Source organism: Lithobates pipiens, unplaced genomic scaffold (assembly GCF_037356315.1).
Source record: "Lithobates pipiens isolate NorthernLeopardFrog02 unplaced genomic scaffold, aLitPip1_a1.2 Scaffold_18, whole genome shotgun sequence".
NCBI lineage: Eukaryota > Metazoa > Chordata > Amphibia > Anura > Ranidae > Lithobates > Lithobates pipiens.
In genome coordinates this window covers 332,950,100-332,969,107 of record NW_027507758.1, presented here as the reverse complement: position 1 = coordinate 332,969,107, position 19,008 = coordinate 332,950,100, and the positions used below count along the sequence as shown (strand labels likewise).

Genomic DNA, 19,008 nt, shown 5'->3' with positions numbered 1-19,008 from the left:
CAAAAATATGTAAGCTGCAATACATTCCATTTTTGTCTTTAGGTTTAAACCACTTTAGTAAAAATAAACCTAAATGTTCAATGAGCAAATATAAATAGTATCACTCAATAGCTGTACTTGTGCTAACAGGTTTATAAAATAAATAAGTGATAAATAACACAAGTAATTAGCTAGGAGCAGCATGTTGTAATACCACCCACGTACACATGATGGCAGTACTGACTGCCGTTGACTGCCTTATCAAAGAGTCGGCTCTACATGATCAGTGTAGGGAATAGGAGATTTGGAATGTGTCGGCTGTCCATGTGTTTTATGGGCTGTATTGTACACAGACCGGACTAATCCTTATTGATGTGTTTTGATGATGATGCAGCTGAAAAGTCAGGCTCACTGCCCTTTGCCAGCGCTCCTCCCTTCCCAGTGAGGGCGGTGGAAGAGGCGGTAACTGGTTCTACTTGGCTGTACGTTGGTGTCAGTGAGTGTGTTAAAGAGCCGTGCGGGAGGTTGGAGCGGATCCCGGGGTCGTTCCACTGCTAGAGTCCATCGTGACACCGGAAGGTGGGGGACACCTGCATTGACAGCTGCTGGAGGAGTAGAGCTGCATCTACTACTAGGCAGGATGGTGACCAGGGTTTACACAGCATCTTCATCCTGCTCTACCACGGTAAGTCTCCTTTACATGGGGCTTACTTTTCTGATGGGTCCTGTGTAATGTCACTAGGAATTCCTGTATTCACTCTGGCTCCTCTACACATACATAACATTACTTTTCTGTTTTCATTACTTGCTGTAGTTCAGTTCACCAGGTGAGATCACATTTTAGTGCAACACAGTCCAAATGTATTATTACTTAACCTAAATTTCCTTTTTATTTTTTTAATTTATTTATTTCATGCAGTGTCTAAATCTGTTTTCTATTTTTCAGATTATAATATTATTTTTATTTGTTTTGTTAATAAATTAGTTTTAACACCCCAACTCCTTTTTTGCATCTGTTCTCATGGCCTTGGGGATGTTAATGATTAGACTTTTCTTAACCAGGTTTCCAGAGATTTCTCTGGGTTCCTTGAGCAGTGGCAGATTTGTCCCCCACCTACATTGACCACTAATGTCAAGGGGAATGTATCCTCTGACGTACAATTTAGAAAGCATTACTTGGACAGGGTTCTGTGGAATCCTAAGGTTCCTCCAGAGATTGCTAGGGGTTCCTTGAGTAGTGGCTGATTTGTCTCCCATCAATGTAAAGAGGTGTTTTTCCTTCTTGTCCCTTTTTAGATTTTGTTGGATGAACTGTCGTTATTAGCTCTTGAAAGCTGCATATTAATGAATAGATTACACGATCAGTCTGAAATAAAAGTTTGTGCTATGACTTTCTGATCATGTGTGCTACGCATTACTCAACCCAGAGTTTTCTAGGGGTTCCTAGAGCAGTACATTGACCACCAATGTACATGGGCATTTTTTTTCTCTGACGTGCAATTTAGAAAGTCTTTCTCAACTAGGGTTCTGTGGAACCCTAAGGTTCCTTGAACAATGGTGGATTATATTCCCACCTGATGTTGCCTACATAGTTATGGTACCAATGCCACTTGATAGAGCCAGTGGTCCTCCTCCCTCCTCCTCCTCCTTTTTTAATTGGCTAACCACTAGCACTTAAGATCATGTTAGCTGCCTCTATAGGAGGGTATTCTTTCTACTGATGACAAATTTGTATATAAAATCCTTTTTAGCAGTGGTTACCCAAGCCCTGAGTATTATTGGAAGGGTTCCTCCATGGTTAAAAGGTTGGTTTAGATGATATTTCTGGGGAACAAATACATTAGAGCAGCCTTTCTCCACCAGGGTTCGGTAAAACTCTAGGGGTCCTCCTGAGGTTGCAACAGTTCCTTGGGTGTAGACATTGAGTAATTGATATCCCAGCTACACTTAGCTGCTAAGGATGAACCTGGGTTTTTGAAGACCCGGAAAGAAGCTGTCATTCCTGCCCAGTCAACTGTAGCCAGGGTATTTCCACATAGCAATCTAAAGTTGATTTCACAAGCAATGATGAGTATGTTAGGACAAGAGTCTGAGCTATCCCGCCAGGAAGCTGTCAGTCAAAAATGGTGTTCCCAACCCCGCAGCCGCACATATACACACCAATAGCGTATGTGCAGCTGTGGAGTGAGGAATGCCGTTGTCAGCTTTGATTGCTCTGGCCAGTTTAGACTTGTATGCCGATACACCTGAGCTCGTCCCTAGTCATGAGCATCTCAGCCCCTTTGTTAATGTGCAGCTGCTGAGCAAGGACTTTGCCGGCTGCAGTTCACTGGGTGGAAGTGGACACGAGTGACATTCCTTCTGGATTCAGACCAAACCCAAGCTTATCCTTGCTAGCCACCAATGCAAGACTTTTTATACTTTCTGCTAGGGATGCACCAATGCTATTTTTTTGTTAACACTGAGTACGAGTACCAAAACTTTTTTAACTTGCTTGCCAATACCACTTGCCGATACCTATTGCCTAGGAAGAGTAGGCAGAATGGGGGAGGGGGGGCTGGGAGGGCAAGTGGGTGGGGGATAAGCTAGAATGGACTCTGGGAACACAAAGGACAGAAAGTGCAGCATGACTGCAAGTTAATGTCTAAAAGGTACAAAATACACTCTCACACGGTTAAAAGCCATCACTGCCTGCCTGTGGTACCATGGAAGCCCCCATCACCTGGTTCAATGCCAGTCCTGCTTCTGGTATAGTGGCAGGCCCTGCCAGTTCCCCCATCATCCTGCCCTAGGTATAGTACCAGTCCTCTCCTGCCCTCCTATCCCTGATGGTGTCAGTCCCACCCCTTAGTGTAGTGCCAGCCCCCATTCCCCATATATCCCAAGTATGATTCCATCCATCCCCCAGTACAGAGCCAGTCCCCCTCCTCCCTATGTTTGGATCCCTCTTCATCGGTCGGTGTCCCTCAAATGGAGCCCGGGCGGACGTCACTTGCCCCTCAGCAGGCAGCCCAGGCCACAAAACGGCTGGCTACTCAGCACGGCGCTCCACATATTGTGTTATCTTCAGGGCCCTGACATGGTAGCGACTCCTCAGTGCTCCCGGCTCTCTTGGCTTTCCCTCTCCAACCACTCCATGATGCGTGTGAGCGTCCTCTGCTCCCCCTCTCCTGCCATGGACAGTTTACATTCAATCTGTCCATATACTAACATTGAGTTTTTGATCAGATCTGTCTGAAAACTGATCGCTGGGTATTATCGGACTGCCCATGTGAAAGGGGCCTTTATTACAAGAATAGTGATTTCAATACAAAAGCATCTTGGGAGCAAAAAACAAAACGAAACAAAAAATGCACATTCTGGAGGCTGATCTCCCTGATGCCTGGAATCTGCTGCACAATCCCTCTCTAGAAAGCACTTCTCCTTAGATCACTTTTCAGAAGACAGTAAAGCCCGCTACTCACTCAGTTTTTTTTCTGTGTTTTTCCTTCAGGTTTACCAAAACCATGTGGTGCAAAGGCCACATTGAAACTCCTAAGGTTTGACCTCATTATATGGTTTTGGTAAATTCGAAGGAAAAACTCAGCAGAAAAACTGATAGTGTGTATGGGGCTTAAGAGACTGCTGCATGTGTGAAAGGGGACTTGGGGACTGTTATATTGTTTTTAAGTTTAAACATGACAGTACTCCAAGTGATTGTTTTACAATATCTGTTTTAGTATTCTTGTGTGTTTTTGTTCTCATATCACTATTGCTCAAGTCTGCATTGTCATTGTTTTTCTGTAAGACTGTTGTCACTATTACCAAGCCTTTGTAAATATTTGAATATAGGGACCTGTTTGTTGATTCATTAGTTACGGGATCATTTCAGCCTACTAAATAGCAGAGAGGAATGTTTTCTATAGATAGCCAGCTGATGATGTCATAGATGACACGGTCTTTTAAACATTTTACTTTTTTTTTTTTAAATATATACAGGAGCTGTTAGAGCCAGCTAGGATTTCCCCAGACAGTTTAACTTGCCTCCTGTACTGTCTTCTGAAGCTCAGGCTAGTCTGATTAATAATTAAGAATTATTTGACTGCTAAATCTGCAGCCTTTCCAAGGTCCAGCTCTATAGGCAATGCAACCTGCATCTCGCACCACCAGTCTAGCCCAATGCACCATTAGGTAGCATGACTTGTGCAGCCTTCCTGCATGTCCCACACATTTCAGTTAGATGCTATCTTTGGAGGAAAAACTTTAACTCTCATTCCCTAGACTGCCTCAATTCTTGGCAAGCATCTGGTACTCATTCTGAGGTTTGCTTATTTTTTGTGGTGGCTTACAAATTAGGAAGCTAGGTTGGAAGGTGGCCACTTTGTCAGACTGTCCCTGAATATGTTATATAGTAGTTTCCTAAGCGTGGAAAGCCTTCAGTTTGTGTGTGGCTTAAATGGTATGTCGATATGTCTAATGATTTAGATAATCACACACACAGGATGGACTTGTGTCTTTTTTCAACCTCACCTACTATGTAACTATGTAATGATTATTTTTTAGCAATTCAGGTAATATTGTGGTACGTAATTTATAGGTGTAGCATGGTGGTGGTCACTACTATCTGCAAAGGTTTGACTGGCAGTTCTGCTTTGGCTCTAATTATGGGCACTCTCTCTCTCTCTCTCTCTCTCTCTCTCTCTCTCTCTCTCTCTCTATCTGTAGTATTCTTTGATTTCCACCATCTAATTGTTGTATTGTGAATTTTGCTGCAGTGTTTACTTTTTTTTTTTTTTTTTTGTTGTTTTCCTGGCTGTAGCAGTGGTTAGAGGCAGTAGTGGTGGTAAGTTCATGTGTCTGTGGTGGTCATTCTCTGCTGTAGCAGTGATCTGTCTTTGAGTCTAGTCATCATCTACTCGTCCGCCTCACAGAAGTAGCCGGAGTCCAAGACATAGATCTCCAATGGTTCGCGTCCTTCCTAGGAAATCGGTCACAGACAGTGAAACTAGGAAAATACTTCTCCGAATCTCGGGCAGTCACCTGCGGGGTCCCTCAAGGCTCTCCTTTGTCACCCGTTCTCTTTAACATTTACATCCGCCCACTGCTCCAAATCATCAGATGCTCAGACCTTTGCTTCCACTCTTACGCTGACGACACACAACACTATTTAACGATCAATGTTAAAAGATCACCAACAACTTGAAAATTGCCTCAGATCAATAGAGGACTGGATGACCACCAACTCCCTCCAACTGAACGTATCAAAAACAGAGCTGCTTATCTTGCACCCAAATCATAAACCCGCAACCAACACCCCCTGCTCTCCAATAACTGCCTTTGGGCAGGCTATCTCCCCAAAAACCAAAGCCAAGAGTCTTGGGGTTATATTAGACGCACAATGTCAATGGATGCGCAAATACGAACAGTAGTCAGGGGATCTCACCATCTGCTGCGCATGCTTCGCAGACTCATCCCTTTTATCCCAAAGGAGGACAAGGCAGTGGTAGTTGGAACAATCATCAATTCGCGACTGGACTACGCAGACTCGCTTTACATAGGATTACCTCAATATCAACTTGCGCAATTACAACTTATCCAAAACACGGCGGCAAGGCTGATAACAGGAAAAAAAACATGGGAATCCATCTCTCCTTCGCTGAGGAGCTTACATTGGCTAACTGTAAAAAATCGGATCACGTTCAAAACCCTTTGCCTCACCCATAAATGCGTGCATAGAGAAGCTCTGCAATCCCTAATGGAGAAAATAAATCATTACACACCAAACTGCAGTCTTCGATCTGCTAACAAAAACCTCCTCCTTGTGCCCAAAGCCCGGTATAAATCCAAGGGGGATCGGAGATTCGCTGTCCATGGGCCCCGGCTATGGAATGCTCTACCAATCGACATCCGTTTGGAAGAAAATCACCTGGCTTTTAGGAAAAAACTTAAGACCTTCCTCTTTTAGCAGATGATCAAAGCTCGCCACAGCGCCTAGAGGCGATTCAGTTCGCATTGTGCGCTATATAAGTATTTCATTCATTCATTCATTCATTCATCAAGTCCCATGTCCTTTTGGAATTTATATCCTTATCCCTTTTGGGAGTCATTCACTAGCTGGTCTGTGTTTGGGTCTAGGCACCGTCAAGCCCCATATCATTTTGAATTTAGAGGCAGTGACTCAACCATCTAAACCAGGTGTGTCCAACCTGCCACCCAATATGGCTATGAACTTACAAAAAAAACAAAAACTTTTTAAGTATCATGTTAACATGAGCAGCGTTTTTCAGCTCAAGTGTGCATGAGGCCTAAAATGTATGGTGCCTGTTTACCTTGTTTTATACATGGTTTCAGTTTGACTCCAATATTTATGGCTGCATGTAAAGGCAAACTCCTGGCTCCTGATGCATATTAAAAGTAGAGAATGTCTACTTCTCATTATTAAGGAATTATATTATATGAAAAATTTGTACCTGCCTTTACTTTTACTTAAACTGTTCATGTTGTTGCTGGCCCCAATGACTTTGTTCAGGACAATGTGTTCTGTATACCTTGTGTACGTGACCTACTTGTGGTAGTATTGTTTGCAAATGTATATAGCAGCTACATGATTATAGGTCAAATGCTATTTAAAATGATGTAATTCCACAGGGTTTATTGCCCATAAAATAAAGTTTCTTTTGTGTAAAACGCACACACACACACACACACACACTCCCTGGTTGGTTATTTTGTTGATTGTCCATGGTGATGAGATAAGCGGCTACCATTTTGTTTGATTTTTTAGCAACATGGTTAGGTTAGAAAGACCAATGCAGAATCTTAGCAACAGGTTTATTACTTATATTGCTTATTTATTATGTGTGGCATTTTGGCGGAACTCGATCACTTATGCAGTTTTTTGTGCTCTTATTGCGCTTTTATTTTATTTTTTGTTTTGTGGGACTGTGACATTGCGGTGGACAGATCAGACACTTTTGACACTCTTTTGGGACTTGCAAAATGCACTGGTTACTGTATAAATGACACTGGCAGGGAAGGGGCTAGAAATAGTGGTGATCAAGGGGTTAAATGTGTTCCCAGGGAGGTGTTTCTAACTGTGGGGGCAGTGTACTGACTGGAGGAGGAGAGAGATCGCTGTTCCTGTTCACTAGGAGCAGAGGATCACTCTCTACTCCCCTTTCAGAACGGTGATCTGTTGTATACATTGACAGATCCCCTGTTCTGGCTCTGTGGAGTGATCGCGGCCATGCACATTGGCTCCCCCGCCATGCAGCAGGCCTATAGCTCTTAAAAGAGCAGACTACAGCTATGGCGATTTTTATCATGGGAATGTGCCGACCTGCCGAAGGATGACAGCGGCTGGTCGGCAAGTGGTTCATCTTTCAGTTACTTGACCACACAGCCCTTGTTATCTTCTTCCTTCCTTTATAGTGTCCCTTCACTAAATGGATGGCTAGAGTGCAAGTGGGTTATAACCCCTGTCATTTTTTTATTTCTTTACTTTTTCAATATTTTCACAATGGCATTTCATTTATAAATTTTTATTTTCATTAAATCCAATAAAGAACTTCTACAGATGAAACAAACTTATGTAGGATGACAACTTGTGGTGAGGTCATCATGTTTTTTAAATTTTATTTTATTTATTTATTTTTATACTCAGGCTGCCTGTTTTTTGCTGAGACGGTCTACTGGTAGCCTGTGCCAGTACAAGGTCATCTAGAGCCCAGGGCAAATATGCCAAATTGTGCCACTATACACTACAAAATTCCCCTTTTTCCTAGCATGAATCCTCTGCCCTCCAACAATCCCCCTCCAAATCCTTTTTTTTTATTTTTTTATTTTTTTTCCGTCCTAGCACAAAGCTCCTCTCTCCCCCCCCACAATATTACCTTTTTTATCTAGCACAAGTCCTCTTCCTCCATCTCCCCACTCAATACAAATCTTCCCCCTCCCCTCAAATCACCACACCACCTAAAATTTCCCCTCCTAGAACAATTCATACCACCTGCTGCCCCCGAACCTCACTTGATACCACAGTACCCAGGGCAGCCGCCCCTCCTGCCCACCTCTTGTCCCGGCCCTGCTGATAGCCATGTAACCATTGAGGTGCATTGTATACTTATCGTTTTCCCATATGCATTTAACTGTTGGGCACTCAAGTTTATGGATTTTATCTTTTTAAATAAAGTATCTATAGTGATTTTACACTAAGAGAAGTGTTTTGCACATCGCAACATATGATTTCTAGATATGTCAAGGTGACAGATGAACTCCTTTCCGATTTTGAGGCAAACATTCTGACATCCTGAGTTACTGCTGAGGCCTGGCACACACCATAAAGCTGGCCTCGCATTATACAATTGTGTTGTAAAATTTTCCTTTAGATTTACCAAAACCATTTAATATGAGGTCAAACCGAAACCCTTTTAATTTATATGCAGACAGGCAGGCCCTTGCCCTACATATTTGAAGGTAAATCATAAGAAAATTGTATAATGTATTGCCAGCTCAAATGTGTGTGTGTGTGTGTGTGTGTGTGTGTGTGTGTTATTTTTTATTTTTTTTTCCAACCTAGCGGGCTGAATGGGGGGGGGGGGGGGGGGGAAGCTGACAGATTGCTGTTACTAACACAATGTTAGTGCAGCGATCTTTCCCAATTTGTTCTGACAGAGGGGCCGCCCTCCTCCTGGTTTCCAGCATGCTCATCTGACAGAAGCTTTTTGGGCAGCTGTACACACGTGACAAATGTCAGCCGGTCTCTAGAGACTTTCTACTGTACTGACATCGGATGGTACTCGACTTGACAACATTGACCTTTCTAGAAATAGAGGTCATATCATGATGGCGAGTTGCTTTCCATAGGTGGTGTGTGTGTGTGTGTGTGTGTGTGTGTGTGTGTGTATATATATATATATATATATATATATATATATATATATATATATATATATATATATAATATAGTGTATTTGCCACATTTCAGGCTTCAAACATAAAGATATAAAATTTTTATTTTTTGTGAAGAATCGCCAACAAGTGGGACACAATTGTGAAGTGGAACGAAGTCTATTTGATTTTTGAAACTTTTTTTAACTAATAAAAAAAATGAAAAGTGGGGCGTGCAAAATGATTCGGCCCCCTTGTGTTAATACTTTGTAGAGCCACCTTTTGCTGCGATTACAGCTGCAAGTCGCTTGAGGTATGTCTCTATCAGTTTTGCACATCGAGAGACTGAAATTCTTGCCCATTCTTCCTTGCAAAACAGCTCGAGCTCGGTGAGGTTGGATGGAGAGCGTTTGCGAACAGCAGTTTTCAGCTCTTTCCACAGATTCTCAATTGGATTCAGGTCTGGACTTTGACTTGGCCATTCTAACACCTGGATACGTTTATCTGTGAACCATTCCTTTGTAGATTTTACTGTATGTTTTGGGATCATTGTCTTGTTGGAAGATAAATCTCCATCCCAGTTTCAGGTCTTTTGCAGACTCCAACAGGTTTTCATCCAGAATGGTCCTGTATTTGGCTGCCATCTCAGCTAGCGTGGCTATCTGGCAACTATCTTTGATACACTGAGCACTGTAACCGAGGCGGAAGGAGGTGTCTAACACGAGGAACAGAACTGGGAGAGTGTGGCGCTGTGTTTGAACTGTGAGCTCCGCTGTGAGGTACCAAACAGCAGAAGGAAGGGTGAGAGACAGTATCTGTGCTGCTAATCCAACCAGTATCCACTGTGACCACCAATACCTTGGAGTAGAGTGCGCTGTTGCTGAGGATTGTAGTGATTTTGAAGTGCTTTCGTTCAAGTTGTGTCTATGTGAGTGCATTAATGAGTGGGTTTTAATTTTTGTAATTAAAGATTTTTTACAGTGTTGCACTATGGGAGGTCTCTTTTTTTTTTTTTTTTTTTTCTTTCTGAGGTGCTTTGAGGGGTAGCCCTATTGAAGCCTTAAAGGAGAATATACATTGAGTGCTGAACATCTGCTGTCATCATTTTAAGAGATCTAACGCCTATTTAGCTTGGCACGAGAGTGCTGGGCGCCGCAGCTGGTGAGTGCTCCAACGAGGGGGGTCACGGACACTGATGGTGTGGTGAAGGCTTTATCATTACTATATGGACACTGATAAGATCTGCACATGAAAAGGATTTAACATTTAAGAATCCTTTTTTTTTTTTTTATTATTTCCTATGGACTATTGTTTCTGTTTTAAAGAATATAAACACTTGTATTGTGGTGTTTTGGGATAATCACATTCAGTTTGTTATTCACAAATATTTTACAAGGAATTGTATATTTTTCAATTGAATTTCATATATTTGGTTCTATATATGTTTTCGTGAGAAACAGATTATTGATTGAGGGGTAGAATTAATGAGGTTATCTTTTACGTAAGTCTAGCACTACAAGGTGATATTTATGTGGTAATTTGGATTTGCAGATTTATATTCACCTTCTTATTTATCTATAAACAGAAGCACATTTTTTGAGGCCTCGTTCACATGGGTGGTGACATGCCTACACTGGATTCCAGCTGCAAGAATCATCTGATTATGTGACTAGAATCACAAGAGTATGCAAACAGCAGAGACTGCCCAGCCTGTACAAAGTAATGACAGGCTGACAGGAGCTGTCCTTATACATGTATCCACATACCCAGGGCTTACTTTTTGTTGGGGCTGGATGAGCACCCTCGGGTGCAGACAGATGCATCCAGGTGGCCCTGACATCCGTTCCTAACAGCAGTTAGACTCTGGTGTGCGAAATACATGTGAGCAGTGATGGCTCCTCTCAGCCTGTTATTGCTTTGTACAAGCTGGGTGGCCCCTGCATCTTAGAAAAAAATGGTTGCTGGAACATCTGAAACCACAATGGAGAACATACTGTATGTAGCAGTTTAGTGCCAATGCTTGTGTAGTGTCCCCACGCTATACAAGCAACACTACTTGTCAAGGTTCAGTTCATCTCTGGTATGCATACCACATAATAGGAATCGCTAAACTTCAAATATCAGCAGTGTGTTTGGTTTTGCTGGCATTTTTGTCTTGTGTGAATTCTCAGTTTTCATTTAATGCATTGAAGACAATGCTGTTTGTAAATGGAAGACTGTTTGCATTGCGTATCTTGCTGTACACATGAACCTTCCTTGTCAAGATTATCACGTCTCTGGTATGGGGAGGGGCAATTTAAGAGTACAGTTTGTATTAATGCTTTTGTGAAATGTGCGGATTTGCCAGCATAGATTCTTCTTTAGCCTGTGTAGGTTGTTGTGGGTTCTCTTCTCTTCCCCCCCCCCCCCCCCCCCAAAATTGTGTATACTGTAAATAGTTTGTATTACAGTAGTTGCATGCTATGATGTTGGCATGCATGGTGATGAGTTCTGCTTTTTTTTTGGTCAGCAGTATTAGTTCGGCTGTCCCTCCTATTGTAAATGTGCTGTCGTATTGTGGAAATATATATATATATATATATATATATATATATATATATATATATATATATATATATATATATATATATATATATTTTTTTTTTTTTTATTTTTTTTGATTCTTGCTGTTTACTACTTGATCCATTCTACATCTACTTGACATGCCCCAGAGTTTGTAGTACCCACTACACACAATATAAAAATTTTATGAAAAGAAAGTTACTGGTGTGTGTGTGTGTGTGTGTGTGTGTGTGTGTGTGTGTGTTTTTTTTTTTTTTTTTTTTTTATGCATACATGCTATTTATTTTTTATTTTTTTGGGGAACTTTCATTTAGTGGTAAATGGTTTAAACCAGCGTTCCAACCACTTTTGAAAGGTGGTCTTAAACTTAACGACCACCCTCTACCCCTTGTTTTTGGATAGTTTAAAACATTTTTTTTTTTTTTTTCCAAAGCGTGTTTGTTTCTTCTGAAGTACTGATTGTACTTCCATTCCAGCCGGGCTGCAGTGCAGGACATCATGTCCTCTTGTGTGGTGAGCACCCCACCCCCGTTCACAAAGTGATGCGCAACTTGCATATGGGCAGTAGGAAATCAGCTGTGAAGTCTCAAGGCTCCACTACCGGTTTCCCTTAGTTAGAATGCCGGTGCCTGCACCCAATCTAATGGACGGAACAGCTTCGGGGGGGGGGGGGGGGCAGGCGTCTGACATCGCTGGCTTCCTGGACAGGTAAGGACAGTGTTTGTAGCTGCTGACTTGGAAAAAAAAAGTGTTTGGCTGAAACTCCGTTTTTAAAGCTCAACCTACAAGGTATCAGCAACCCCACCCCCTCCAACTATTGATGCGTTATCTCTCTTCTGTTTACATCCCTGGGTCCTCATCACTGCCTCCTATTGTTGGATGTGACACTAGCAGCTGCCGGGCTCTTTTCTCATAGTCTCCAGAGGCAGAAGAACCCAGGTGTGGGGAGAGGACCAGTGTCTATGATAATGAGCAGGGAAAAATGCCTGGTCCCCAGTGCAGGAAATGAAAGTGGAGTTCCACCCAAAAGTAAAAGCTCTGCTTATCATACAAGCCCCCCCCCTTTCCGGAGCCATATTTGGCACTTTTCAGACGGGGAGCAGGTACCCGTTCCCACTTCTGAGATCACTCCGAGTTCATCCCCCCCCTCCCTCTACAGTCCATCTTCGTCCGATTCCCCCATAGAGGAGAGCGATGCTCTGACAGGTCCGTCGCTGCACAGTATGCAGAGACAGACCTGTCATCTGCCTGCTTGGCGTGGATCGACAGAGCGATCCCCTGCTAAGCAAAGTGGAGACCATACACGGGTACGTCCATGTGAAAGGGCCCTTAGTCTTTTGACTAAAATGCAATTATTTATTTTTTAAGTTTTAGTTGTATTTTATTCATCTCAATTGACAAGTAAGTGTTCTAATGTTAAGTCAGCAGCTACAGTATGTGTAGCTGCTGACTTTTTATTTTATTTTTTTTCATTTTTTGTAGGCTTCCTAAATGTGTGATTACCTGTCACAATAATCATATCATTGGGAGCCTGTCCTACCAGCAGCCAATTGTCACTCTGTGGCTGGGAACTGTGGATAACAGCCCTGTCAATGCTGAGAGGTGCGTGATTGAGCGCACTTCCAAAATACACTAAAAAGGGTCACATATACTGTATGTGACAGCACAGAATGAGGCCCATTCCATTCTGCCATGGAGCATCTGTTTGGAACTAAAGTATAATTGCAATTGTCCCTGATTTCGAGGGGCTGTCGTCCCTGATTTGGAGCAATGTCCCTCTGTCCCTCAATCCACCTCATTTGTCTCTCATTTTGGTCTGATCTATATAATTGTATATAAAATGCACCTTTTATCGTTCAAAAAGGTGTTTCCCAGTGCTAAACCTTTCATCCAATTTTCTAAATTCCTGCATTTGTACAAAAGCCAATATAAAGGAATAGTAGTGGTGGAAAAAAGTCTGTGTGGATTTAATTAACTCCTTTTTTTTTTTTTTTTTTTTTTGGCTAATTCTCCTTTAAGGGTGTGTGGCAGGGGGTGTGTCCTATGCCTACTTACATTTGTTAGTAGATGTCCCTCATTTCCATCTCAAAATGTTGGGAGGTATGGAATTGGTCAGTGAGCTTGTGGCATATTCATTAAACCCGTGTTCTCTCCAACAGATGAAGAAGCACCAACAGGAAGTAATGCAGTATTTGGAAGCCCACAATATTGATTTTGAAGTTGTGGATATTACCATGTCGGAAGAGAAGCGGCAATGGATGTACAAAAATATTCCAAAGAGTAAATGGCCTGAGCATGGCAATCCTTTACCACCACAGATATATTATGGTGATACCTACTGTGGGGTGAGTATGCCTGCATAAATTTATTTTTATTAAACATTTTCACCTGTTTATATTGCATTCATGCTAGACAACTTTCAAATATACAATGTGAGCTGTTTTTTTATTTTTTTTTATTTTTTACTATAACAATATTTATAAGGCCTCCTATACACACGAGCCTAATACAGCATACACCCATGCATGCAGGCAGCCCCATTCATGTCATTTGGGATATAGCAGCTGCATGGACACAGCATTTGACAGCCACTTGAGCATTTCCATTATTTACCACTTTATAGAACCTGTCCTCTTCTGCTCATTCTCCTCTTACCATGCATTCCTCTGCTAAGTGGAGCAGGACTTCTTTCATCTGGTGTATGTGATCCATTCGCTAGGTTTAAGAGTATTTATACCCTTTTAGTAGAAGGTGATGGCAACAGCCAAAACCTAAGGAGAGCCAAAAATCTCACCTCTGATGGTGACCCAGGTCTGAGTTAAAGTGCGCACCACATAGGTACATTTGAGCAATATAGCAGCTAATGGGTACAAGCTGCACCAAAGGAAGATATATAAATGTGTATATACAGATTTCTGAACCCCCCCCCCCCCTTTTTTTTTTTTTTTTTTTTTTTTTTTTTTTCTCCTATTGGCTCCTAGGTAGTTTCTTATATGTATGTGGGTACAAACATGGTTTATACTGTACATTTTCCCAGGACAAATCTTCATAAGAGATGTAACAGAAATGTTACAAGTTAAATACTGTAGGAAATGTATTATCTCCAGTTCTCATGTCACACAATTTGCTTAGTAAAGAGGCTAAAAACACAAACTTTGGATAAGTTTTTTTGTGTGCCATGTGCACAGCACAGATAAGACTCCACAGTGACATCCAGAAATGTTACTTATCCCAGTAAGTATTTCTCTGTGTGTTTTATAGCTAATATTCATAGCTTGGTGCAGGCAGGGTGTATCATTTTATAATGAATAAAGTATATAAAGACAGAGCCACAATCGGGAACCACACCTTAGCCTAACTATAGAATGCAATCTGCATTATTTCAGCAGGAAGCAGGATTGGATCAGATGGCTGTGGGTGTCAGCGGGCATGTGTCTGTTGACATCAACCGCTCCATATAGACGAAGATCAGGTGGACTTGATTTGATCACCCATGTGAAAGGGGTTTTTCCCATCCGTCTTGCCCTATAGAAAAGAGCAGGCTATGTCTGCAGAGCGGACACGGACCTGTCATCCACCTGCTCAGCAGGGATCAGCGGAGAGAGCCCCAGAAGAGCAAGCGGATCCTGCTTCATGAAGGTGCCCGTGTGAAAGGGACCTCGTACCAGGTAGTAAATCAATCATGATCTGGGAAACCGTTTCTTTTTGGTCTGTAATCGTCACTGTATATTGGCAGCAGATTTCTACCTCTAGGAAACCAAATCTTGTGACCTAATTAAAGAAAATGATCTTATGGTATAGTAGCATTTTAAAGAAATAATTAAACATTTTTTTTCATAGATGCATTGGGTTTATCTGCTGAACTATGTTTTTTATTTATTTTTATTTTTTATCATGGTGCCATGGCACCTGATTTAAAGCAGAACTAAACCCTCCTATCCTTTTCAGTCAAGGAAGCTGTCATTTTAGCCTCTGTTTGATAAGCAAATGCCATTAGTTAGGACACTGAACATTTTACGATTTTACAGTTTGGTTGAGAACAGAAGCAAATGTGATAGTTGGCATTCCTAGAATATAACCAGTTTTCTTTTTTTTAAACTGTTAAATCAATGGGTTTAAGATCTTGTATAAGCCTGGTCATGGAGGACTCCCCTATGAGAACATATTTAGCTTCACTGAATTTATTCACCTTCCGAAAGATGCTATTAAAATGGTGTATAATAAGCATCTATATAGACAATTTACATCTTCTTCAGAGTCGGTTACATTTTTTTTTTTTTTTTTTCTTCTTTCAACCTGATTTAGTATATAATGATGTGCGTTCATTTGACTCTAACGAAACAGACTGGTTATAACCTAATACGCAGGAGCAAACCAATTCTGTGAGCTGATTTCATGAGTGCCATTTCACTGAGAACGTTCCACCAACAGAAGCCGGCTGAAGTTGCCAAAAAAGATGTAGGGTAGGCAGCAGAAGGGGAGTTAGAAGAGACGCCAGTTTTCATTGTCCCCAATGTCCCTCCCAAGTGGGCCTATGCATCGGAGACTGCTTTTGACATTTTCAAACGTCACAAAATTTTTTGCATATATCTCTAACAGCCTACCATTTCCTGTATACTGTATGTGCTGATCATTTGCTTTCTGCCTCAACCCATCATGCCACTGCCTTCCACCTGAACTGACCCCAGCCTGTTTATCGTTTATGCCTCTGCCTGCTGTCTGCAATGTTTATCCACCATGCTTCTGCCTTCCACCTGAACTGACCTCAGCCTGTTAAAGAGGAAGTAAACCCTTCCAAACAACTTGGACCTATAGGTAAGCCTAGATTAAGGCTTACCTGTAGGTCCAAGCAATATCTCCTAAACCTATATGGTTTAGGAGATATTTGCCCGAAAATGGGCACCGCTGTCTACGGCGCATGCGCCGTAGACAGCGGCGCGCATGCGCACTAAATGCGGCAAATCCAAGAATGGATTTGCCAAATTTGTCGACTCCCGTGCGCATGCGCGGGAGTGACGTCATCGCGGCCTCGCCGTATGACAGCGGCGGAGCTGCGAGGTGCGACTCCCGTGCGCATGCGCGGGAGTGACGTCATCGCGGCTTCGCCGCTGTCATTGGTCGGAGCTGCGAGACGCCACCAGCAAGATGGACGCGGCGGACTACAGGGATCAGCGGCGACTTCGCTGGCTCCTGTGTCAGGTAAGTGACACATAATGAGCTACTATGCGATGCATAGTAGTCCATTATGCTTTACCTTTGCAGGGAAAAAAAAGAGGAAGTAAACCCATTAGGGTTTACTTCCTCTTTAATTGACCATGTTTTTTTTCCTGCTGCTTGGACTAATCTTTTGCCCTCCTACTGTAGTAGTGGGATTCAAGATAACACAGGAGTCTCGCACATGAGTGGCTTCAGAATAGTGTTCTGAGTAGAGAAAAACAGTTTTTGTTTTTTCTCTGGGTTTTGCAATTCCCAGATCAGGGTCTAGAGACCGGAGGGTTCAAAGAGATTTGGGTGGGAAGAAGCCTCTACCCTGTGCCCATTCTTTCCTGAGGCCCTGAACTTGATGTTCCTGCCTGTTGCCTGAACTAATACTTTGGCTGTGCTGACCCATATCTATGCTTGCTGCCTGTACTGACTATGGATAGTATTGCTGCCTGGACAATTCCTTTTGTTGTCTCTGACCGTGTCCCTGCCTGCTGCCTGGATCACTGCACTGTAATTCCTAGTATGTACATGGTATGTGTTAGAAATATGAAGGGCCTTCTGTCAGGAAATTAGATTTGTAATTTTATGTCTGTAAAACACCTGATGGTGCTGCTTAGATGTTGGGCCTCTTTATGTGGCCAGGCTGTCAAAAAGTATCACATGTGGTATCGCCATACTCGGGAGGAGTAGCAGAATGTATTTTGGGTGTAATTCTTGCTATGTGCACAATGTATTTTAGAAATCTCCTATAAATTGACAACTTTGTGTTTTAAAAATAAAATAAAAACATTTCCACTTTCTTTCAAACGTTTTCCAAAAATTTGACTGTCTACTGTCTACCCTCACAGGGGTAATTTGGGGGTTATTTGTACTGTCTTGAGATTTCAAGGGCTCAAGAAATGAGATGGGCAGTCAATACATCAGGATTGATCAATTTAGGCCCAAAATAACTAATCGATTAGTTGGACTGCATACCGAATGCATTATGTGTTTACATATTAGAAAAAAAAATAGTACAGCACACCTACAGCTCAGTACACCATCCATACATGTCAGTAAGTGCCTGAGAACTTGTAAATTTGTCAGGAGCAAAGTCTCATGGCATATGTAGTCCTGGGCAGGAAGTGGGGGTTGTTCTAAAGGCAGTGTGTATATGATATATATATATAATTTTTTTTTTTTTTTTTTTTTTTTACCTTGCTATAGGGGTGCTCTATAGTATACAGTATCTCCCAAAAGTGAGTATACCACTCACATTTTTTGTAAATATTTTATTATATCTTTTCATGTGACAACACTGAAGAAATTACACTTTGCTACAATGTAAAGTAGTGTGTGTATAACAGTGTAAATTTGCTGTCCCCTCAAAATAATTAAACACACAGCCATTAATGTCTAAACCGCTGGCAATAAAAGGGAGTACGCCCTTAAGTGAAAATATCCAAATTGAGCCCAAAGTGTCTATTTTGGCAACCCTTCTTTTTTTTTTTTTTTTTTTTTTTTTTTTTCCAGCACTGCCTTAACCCTCTTGGGCATGGAGCTCACCAGAGCTTCACAGGTTGCAACTGGAGTCTATGATGACATCGCAGAGCTGGTGGATGTTGGAGACCTTGCATTCCTCCACCTTCCATTTGAGGAAGCCCCAGGTCTGGAGATAAGCTTGGCTAGTCCATTACCTTTACCCCCGGCTTCTTTAGCAGGCAGTGGTCATCTTGGAGATGTGTTTGGGGTCGTTATGTTGAAATGCTGCCCTGCGGTCCAGTCTCCGAAGAGAGGGGATCATGTTCTGCTTCAGTATGTCACAGTACATGTTGGCATTCGTGGTTCCCTCAATGAATTGCAGCTCCAGAGCATGACACTCCAACCACCATGTTTAACTGTAGGTAAGACACACTTGTCTTTGTACTTCACCTGGTTTGCCTTGACACCATCTGAACCAAATAAGTTTATCTTGGTCTCATCAGACAGCAGGACATGGTTCCAGTAATCCATGTCCTTAGTCTGCTTGTCTTCAGCAAACTGTTTGCAGGCTTTCTTGTGCATCATCTTTAGAAGAGACTTCCTTCTGGGACAACAGCCATGCAGACCAATTTGTGTGCGGCATATGGTCTGAGCACTGACAGGCTGACCCCCTCACCCCTTCAACCTCTGCAGCATTGCTGGCAGCACTCGTTTGTCTATTTCCCAAAGACAACCTCTGGATATGACACTGAGCACGTGCACTCAACTTCTTTGGTCTACCATGGTGAGGCCTGTTCTGAGAGGAACCTGTCTTGTTAAACCTCTGTATGGTCTTGGCCACTGTGCTGCAGCTTAGTTTCAGGGTCTTAGCAATCCATCTTATAGCCTAGGCCATTTTTCTGTAGAGCAACAATTCTTTTTTCAGATCCTCAG

The 19,008-nt window shown here is 42.2% G+C and overlaps 1 protein-coding gene across 3 annotated transcripts in view; it reads left to right on the top strand.

The window, feature by feature from the left end:
- The first annotated feature begins 289 nt into the window (after positions 1–289).
- The window catches only part of SH3BGRL2 (SH3 domain binding glutamate rich protein like 2), a 31,519-nt gene continuing 12,800 nt past the window's right edge, over positions 290–19,008 (top strand). Inside the window, exons 1-2 of one of the 3 annotated variants that reach the window (XM_077487339.1) lie at positions 290–664; positions 13,569–13,754. In XM_077487339.1, coding sequence (XP_077343465.1) covers positions 620–664; positions 13,569–13,754 — 231 coding nt within the window. In that variant the 5' untranslated portion in view covers positions 290–619. Of the gene's footprint in view, positions 665–9,906; positions 10,009–13,568; positions 13,755–19,008 lie in introns of those variants that run through there. The other 2 variants (XM_077487341.1, XM_077487340.1) reach the window with 2 other exon arrangements.